The 8,124-nt window shown below is 45.1% G+C and overlaps 1 protein-coding gene across 1 annotated transcript; it reads left to right on the top strand.

Annotated features, from left to right (window-relative positions):
• The first annotated feature begins 370 nt into the window (after window positions 1–370).
• LOC144819394 (zinc finger protein 862-like) lies at window positions 371–2,560 on the top strand. Its single transcript, XM_078677303.1, has one exon. The coding sequence runs from the start codon at window positions 371–373 to the stop codon at window positions 2,438–2,440; it is 2,070 nt and encodes a 689-aa protein (XP_078533429.1). The 3' UTR covers window positions 2,441–2,560.
• Window positions 2,561–8,124: the final 5,564 nt, after the last annotated feature.

Raw genomic sequence — 8,124 nt, 5'->3', positions numbered from 1 at the left:
CTTACCGATGTTTTCTTCTGTTGCAGGTTCACAGCAAGAACCCCATACATTTAAAGAGGCGCACGTGAGTGCAGGCAGAAGAGGTAATTGTTGGGTTGAGTTAAACTGTGGTGCGTCTTGAACATTGCAGTACCATATATACTTACCGATGTTTTCTTCTGTTGCAGGTTCACAGCAAGAACCCCATACATTTAAAGAGGCGCACGTGAGTGCAAGCAGAAGAGGTAATTGTTGGGTTGAGTTAAACTGTGGTGCATCTTGAACATTGTAGTATAACAGTTTGCATTCATGAGCTAGGCGTCAACGTAAGCCATGTTTCCTTATTTTGCAGGCTTTGTGGGACAGCAGGCTCAAACCGGCGGGTACGGAAATGTTCAAGCGCAAAGCTGTAACTTCGGGAGAGTGCAGTGCTTCACCACAAAGGAAGAAATGTTGCCTTGTATTCAAGGAAGAGTGGATGAAGGAAATTGTAGAGGCTGAGACACAGAAGTCACGAAGCAAGGTCCGCATGCAACTCGGGGAACTATTTCAATACAGTCCGGATGTGGGCTTGATTTGCAAAGCATGTGCCGAAGCAAAGATTGTTGGGGACTTTTCCACAGGGAAGAAATGGAGTGATGGCTGGAAACTGGACTACATGAAACGCCATCTACTTAGCAAAGTACACGAGTCTGCCATGGTGATATTGAGAAACAGAAGTGCTGCTGCGAGGTTTGGTTTTGGAGTACGGGCAATGCTGACAGAAACTGCCACAGACAAAGCAAATAGAATGGAAGTAGTTGAACGCCAAAGATCTATGCCTGAGGAGATAAAGATTCTCATCAACAACGTGTTGCTGGCAGTCAAGATGAACACTTCAATGTTATCTGTACAAGACATCCATGACCACTTAGCTTTGTATGTGAAGATACCAGACAGCTGGAGGAGCAAGAACTATGCATTTGAGTTCCTTGAGGCCATCAATAGCGTGATACACTGTGAAGCTATGACAGAACTTCGGCAAGCTTTGTATCACACCTTGATAATTGATGAGAGCACAGATATTTCTGTTTCAAAAATGCTCATCCTGTATTTCAAGTTCCGACCTGTAACATCAACTGAGCATAAAACGCAGTTTGGGGGCATAGTGAAGCTGACTAGCTGTAATGCTGAGGCTATCACTACTGCCGTGAAAGAATTCTACACTGCCAATGAACTGGACCTCATGAAAATGGTCATGTTCACATCTGATGGTGCATCAGTGATGCTGGGGAAGAATAATGGTGTTGCTACTCGCCTTAAACAATCCATTCCTCATCTAGTTGAGCAGCATTGTGTCGCCCATCGAGAAGATTTGGGAGTTGATGATGCCTGGAAGAGGGTTCCAATGATTAAAGAGATGGAGACATTATTGAGGACTGTCTACACTGTGTTCTCCAGATCTCCTGCAAGGAAGTCCAAGCTGGATGAAATTGCATCGGTCACTGAATGTGAAGTTGTCTCTTTTCGACCACTGAATGAAGTCCGGTGGCTTTCAAGGCATTTTGCTGTTGGTGCACTAATTCGTAATTACGAAACTGTTCTTAAGTACTTTGAGCATGAGAAAGTTGAGGAGAATGATCCAATTGCTAAATATTGTTATAAAAAGCTATCAGACTCCAACTACCATATTTCCCTTGCAGTACTTAATGACATTCTGGGTGAATTTGCAGCTTTGTGCAAACTATTCCAAAAAAGTTCTTTAACTACTGTTGAAGCCGTACAGTATGCAAGAGCGAAGATTGGCCAAATTAAGCAACAGTATTTGGGGGACACTGTCTTTTGGAGCAGCAATGTAAGAGAGCTGATGGTTTTGTACAAGGATAGGCAAGAGTTTGACAGTGGGCCTATTTTGTCTTTTGTTTCCCTTCATTGTGAGCACATGCAAAAAAGGTTCCCTGAGGGTGAGCTAAAAGAATGGGCAAGTTTTGAGATCCAGGCAATAGCCACACAAGCGCATTTTGATTTTGGGACTGAGAATATTGAAAGACTTGTTGAAAAGTATAAAAATGTCTTGTGCCTGGGTGATTGTGAAACACCAGAAGATGTTGTTCGGCAGTACAGAGACTATAAATATGTGGTGGCAGAACATGTTAAGGGTGGGTTATTTACCACCTTTCAAGACATGGTGACTTTCACTGTACGCAATGCTGCTCAGTATAGTGTCGTGTCTCAGCTTGTTGATGTCTGCGCAACATTTCAAGCATCTAGTGCAGACTGTGAACGAGGATTCAGCCTCATGAATACTATCAAGAGCAAATTGAGGAATAGACTAGAGCAGAAGCATTTGGACATGCTGATGAGGACAAAGGCCTACCTCCTGAACGGGAAAGTTGACCTAGACCGAGTTTATCAGCACTGGAAAAATGGCAAGGATCGCCGTGAGAAGCAACCCTGTCACCCATCTAGTGACGCCACTTGACGTGTCTGAACAGTCCTCTACCTTCTTGTGTATATGATATTGTATAGGCTCGCAGCATTTCCCCACCCAATGAACTGTGCTCCAGTTAAGAATATTTATTAAAATCTAATGATGGTACCACCATTGAAGTCTTGTGCTTTTCTAAACTTGAAGTGTACTTGCTAGTGTAACCAGTTCATGTCATGGCGTGCTTATCCAATATTGCAAACTGCCCTTAAGACCCTTATTGTGGCGCTGTATGTGTGAAAATGCACTATCTTTTAGCTTTTTAAAGACAAATTTTGGAGTGCCATTTGGCGCCGCAGACACGCGCGGTTTGGTTCCTGGCGCACATAGCCATGGTTGCAGGGCACAGAGACCCTCCACTGCCGCACACAGAGGAAAAAAATTAGAGGGAACATTGGTCACACCCATGCCACCATCATCAGGAGGTATCCGACAGTGAGCTAGGGACATACGCGGCCTCCCGTCTCTCCATAAAAACCGGATGGGTAGACCATCAATTTCACGGAACCTGCTCCCCGGGAGGTGAAAGGTTATGTTTTGAAGAATATATAGAAAGTGGGGGAGAACCATCATTTTAAAAAGTGCACATCTGCCAAGGAGATTAAGAGGGAGGGTCTGCCATCACTTGAGGTCTGCCTTGGCCTTGGTAACCAGGGGTGTAAGGTTGAGGGCCCATTCAAGTTCTGGGAGGAAGGTGACCCAGACTTCCAAGCATTTGAAGGACTGCCTACGCAGGGGAATGGTAGTTTGCCAGTCGAAACAGGCACATGATGGGTGGAGGGAAGGAGGGGAGCCAGAGTGGATTTCACCGGGTTGAGCCAGAAGCCAAAGACTCGCTCAAAGGCGAGGAGGACTTCCAAGCTCGTGGGCCGGAGTCCTCGGGATCCGCTAGGAAGAGGAGGACGTCGTTGGCGTAAAGGGCAACCTTGTCGATCTGATAGGGGTCCCAGGCCCATCCCCGGATGCGGAGATCATTGTGAACAAGAGAGGCCAAGGGCTCCATTCCTAGCACAAATAAAAGCGGCAAGAGGGGACAGCCTTGGCGGGTGCCCCTCTGGATGGGGAATGCCTCCGAGGGCACGCCATTAATTAGGACCCGTGCTTTAGGACTAGAGTACAGAACTCATATGAAAAGCCTAAAATGGGAGGCCAAATCCCATCGCCTCCAGCACATCTTCCAGATAGTTCCAGTCAACTGTATCGAATGCTTTTTCAAAATTAATGAAAAGCAAGGCCAAGTACGGGGTGAGCAGCTGGCGATGTGCGAGGTGAACACAGCGTATGCAATGAATGCCATGAAGCCACATTGATCAGAATGGACCAAGTCATGCAAGAGGGTGCGGAGGCGTTGAGCTAAGGCAGTGGCAAAGATTTTCACCTCAGTGTTGATGAGGGAAATGGGGTGGTAGTCCTCGCAGGAGAGGGAAGGCGGTTGTGTCTTCGGAAGAACCACAATAGTGGCCACGCCGGTCTCGGGGGGAAGGACCCCGTGTCCACCACATGCTGGAACAGATCTACCAGGTGCCGAACCAACAAGTCGCGATAGGACGAGTAATACTCTTGAAGGTATCCATCCGGTGAAAGAGTGAAATGGCCCTGTGTGTCTCCTCTGGGGTAATGGGTGAGAGACAGAGTCTCTGAGACTGCCTGGGGAAGACGGGGCAGCTGAGACGTGGCCTCCGACAACAGTGTGGCTAGGGAGGCCTCGGGAGGCCGAGCCACATAGAGTTGGGCATAACAGCCTGCAAAGGCTTGGGCAATGGCATGTGAGGTGAAATGATGAGCGCCGGCCTCATCACAGATCTCATGGATTATGCGATTGGCTTTGGGATATGAGATGAGATTGTTTTTGTCATCCCAGCAGTACACACGCGCCACCGAGGAACGCCATAGCATTTTAGCTGACTCTAGAGAGATCTGACAGATCTCCTCACGGAGCAGTGCGAGCTGGCGGGTGGAGCCAGCGCTGCTGGCGGAAGCCTGGCTCATTCCAACTGTGCAGCTTGGGCCTCGAGCTGCAGTAGGCGGGCTGTCTGGGCCATACGCTTTGCATGGACCAAGCCTCTAGCCACGCTCCCTATAGTAGCCTTGCCAGCCTGCCACAGAGTACCCGGAGAGGGAACCGATCCCTTATTAACCAGGAAGTATTGCTTCAGCTCTTGCGAGGGTCTCAACGAATTCCGCGTCCTGCAGGAACCAAGCGTTTAGCCGCCAAATTGTGCAGGCTCCATCTGGAAGATGCCCGAGACAGAGGGAGACAGGGGAGTGTTCGGAGGTACCCCAGGAAAGGATAGTAACCCCAGACACCAATTGACAATCGGTGGCCGGCAACAGGAGCAAGTCAATAGGGGAGTAGGTATGGTGAGCCGCCGAAGTATGAGTGTACTGTTCTCAGAGGGGGTTTCATACCCTCCAGGTGTCACAGAGACCTAGGGCAGAGGACCAGTCCGAGAGGTGCTTAGCAGGCGCAATGCAGAGGGAGCACCTGCCATGTTGCGAAGAGGCTGCATAACAGCGTTGAAGTCGCCCCCAATGACCGTCAGACCCTGAGGAAAAGTCGAGATCAGTAGTGTGAGGCGTTTGAGGGCAGAGGCATTGTGGCAGGGGGAATGTATGCACACAGGAGATGAATAAGATGACCGGTTAAGGTCACATAGCGCCCCTGTGTGTCCATCTCTACTTGTATCAAAGTGAAGGGGAGACCTCTGCGAATCAGTATGGCCACTCCCCGGAAGCCCGTGTAAAACCAGAGTGCCTGACCCTATCAAACCCATATCGGGAAAGGAAGGTGCAGTGAGTTCCCAGAAGTTGCATTTCTTGTAGAAAGAGAATATCGGGCGCTTAGAGTTGGGCACTGCAAAGAACTGCGGTTCATTTTATATGGTCTAATAGGCCATTAACATTCCATGACAAAATGTGGAGAGGTCTAAGAAGAGTCGACATTGTATGACTAGGTGCTGTGTGTGTGGACCAGCATCGAAAAGACCCAGGTCAGGTAACATCTCATAGCCTGGGTGTAGGGATAGAGCTTGTATATTATGATAGGTCTCATGTCATTGGTGGTGGCGTGTATGCGCAGTGAGCTGCTGTGAAGAACGAAGAACGTTGGCCTGAACGAGGCCCAGAGAGACCAACTTTAAATGATAGCAACTACTTAGTTTGAATCCTGCAGATGTGCTACTGTGTTATATCAAAAGATTTTAGGAGATGTTGTCGAGGGGGTGGAAGAAAACAGTGCACCATGTTGTTCGACCTTGTACAAAATGTTCAGACTAAATCCCAATTAGAGTCACTAAATAACAAATAATATATACAGTGTATTTCTAGAAGAACATAATGTCTCAAAAACAAATGTATTATGAGTGGCTCTGCAAAGTAGTGGCAGTCTAAATTCAGTGGCGGCTCCTCCGCCTTCAACGCCTCACTGACTTCAAAGGGAAAAATAAAATGATAATAATGTATTGTTATTATCATTTTATTTTTCCTATTGACGTGAGTGACTCAGGGGGCTGGCCAGAGCAGGGAGAGGAGTGGTTTGTACTCATTAAGTGTGCATGACTACTTGGCTGGTCCTCTTTGGCTGGCCAAACAGTCCTGCACACTTTACATCTTCCCCACCAGACTTGCTTTACACAGCCTGGTGAGGAACATGCAAAGCCTCACAGTTCCCGTCTGAGCACCGTGGTTTGGCACTCAGACCAATCACAATGCTGTATTGCAGCATTGTGATTGGCTATGGGAAGTCTGGCTGGGACCCCAGGTGCTTCCTGCTCCTTCCTGCAGCGGGTGGAGACAGGAAGAAGAGGACAGAGAAGAGGCGGCAGCCGGCCCAGGTAAGTGTTGTTTTTATTTTTATTTGGTTCTGTCACACACCCACCCCTGTCTCATCACTCTCGATCGGTAGAAGCCGCTACTGGCTAATTGCCTAATAAGCAAAACTAAGGGAGAACCAAAGTAGCCCCAAAAGGGAAACCACTACAATATATAAATATATAAACCAGTCTCAAGAATTATCCCCTCACAGTCTTAATCAATATTCATCCCATTCAAGCCCTACAAACTCCCTAAACGGCTATCCAGTACCCATTTCTGAGTCCTAATAACTAATTTAAAACTGTGATTGCAATACTCATCCTAGCACCCTAAATCTTAATCAGTAACCCAGTGCAAAACTCATCTCTGTTATTGTTAATTAATAATTAATTGGTAATTAATTATTATTAATTAGTTAATTAAATGAATTAGAGTTAATGTAGTAGTATTTAATATTTTGTGTTATTGTTAATTAATAATTAATTGGTAATTAATTATTATTAATTAGTTAATTAAATTAATTAGAGTTAATGTACTAATAAGTTTAATTTTTTGTTATTGCTAATTAATAATTAATTGGTAATTAATTATTATTAAATGATTAAATGACAATTACATTTGTATGTGATTTATTTATGTGTAGTGGGTTGTGTGTTTATAGGGGAATAGAGTGTGACATAATTAAATTAAATTAAAGAGATTGTATTTATTTATTGGTATTTATTGTTAATTAAGTGTTAATTAATTAATTGGTAATTAGTTTTTTTTATTATTTAATAATATTATTTATAAAAAAATTATTAATAAATATTGTTTATTCTTGTAAATATCTTGTTAATTAATTATTAATTGGTAATTATTATGTGTTAATTAGCTAATTTATAATTACATCAATGTAATATTAACTGTTATTAATTGATTAATTGATATTTATATTAATTGTGTTTTTTTGTATGTGTAGTGTGTTGTGTGTTAAAGGGGGAGTAGTGTGGGAAGTAATTTTTACCCCCATGCTATCCAATGCTTTCCCAACTGTCGCACCCTCTGGAGTGGGAATAGTAATTTTTACCCCTACGATATCCAACTCTTTCCCTACTGTTGCACCCTCTGGAGTGGGAATAGTAATTTTTACCCCTACGCTATCCTACGCTTTCCCTACTGTTGCACCCTTTGTAGTGGGAATAGTAATTTTTACCCCTACGCTATCCAACGCTTTCCCTACTGTTGCACCCTTTGGAGTGGGAATAGTAATTTTTACCCCTACGCTATCCAACGCTTTCCCTACTATTGCACCCTCTGGAGTGGGAATAGTAAGGTTTACCCCTACGTTATCCAAGGCTTTCCCTACTGTTGCACCCTCTGGAGTGGGAATAGTAATTTTTACCCCTACGCTATCCAATGCTTTCCCAACTGTTGCACCCTTTGGAGTGGAAATAGTAATTTTTACCCCTACGCTATCCAAGGCTTTCCCTACTGTTGCACCCTTTGGAGTGGGAATAGTAATTTTTACCCCTACGCTATCCAACGCTTTCCCTACTGTTGCACTCTCTGGAGTGGGAATAGTAATTTTTACCCCTACGCTATCCAACGCTTTCCCTACTGTTGCACTCTCTGGAGTGGGAATAGTAATTTTTACCCCTATGCTATCCAACGCTTTCCCTACTGTTGCACCCTCTGAAGTGGGAATAGTAATTTTTACCCCTACGCTATCCAACGCTTTCCCTACTGTTGCACCCTCTGGAGTGGGAATAGTCATTTTTACCCCTACGCTATCCAACGCTTTCCCTACTGTTGCACCCTCTGGAGTGGGAATAGTCATTTTTACCCCTACGCTATCCAACGCTTTCCCTACTGTTGCACTCTCT

The sequence above is a fragment of the Lissotriton helveticus genome, chromosome 2_1, assembly GCF_964261635.1.
Source record: "Lissotriton helveticus chromosome 2_1, aLisHel1.1, whole genome shotgun sequence".
In the NCBI taxonomy this organism is placed as follows: domain Eukaryota; kingdom Metazoa; phylum Chordata; class Amphibia; order Caudata; family Salamandridae; genus Lissotriton; species Lissotriton helveticus.
This window is presented reverse-complemented; position numbering and strand designations above follow the sequence as displayed.

Excerpts from the sequence above, each read along its gene's own strand:
- LOC144819394 (XM_078677303.1), top strand. The coding sequence starts at position 371 with ATGTTCAAGCGCAAAGCTGTAACTTCGGGAGAGTGCAGTGCTTCACCA.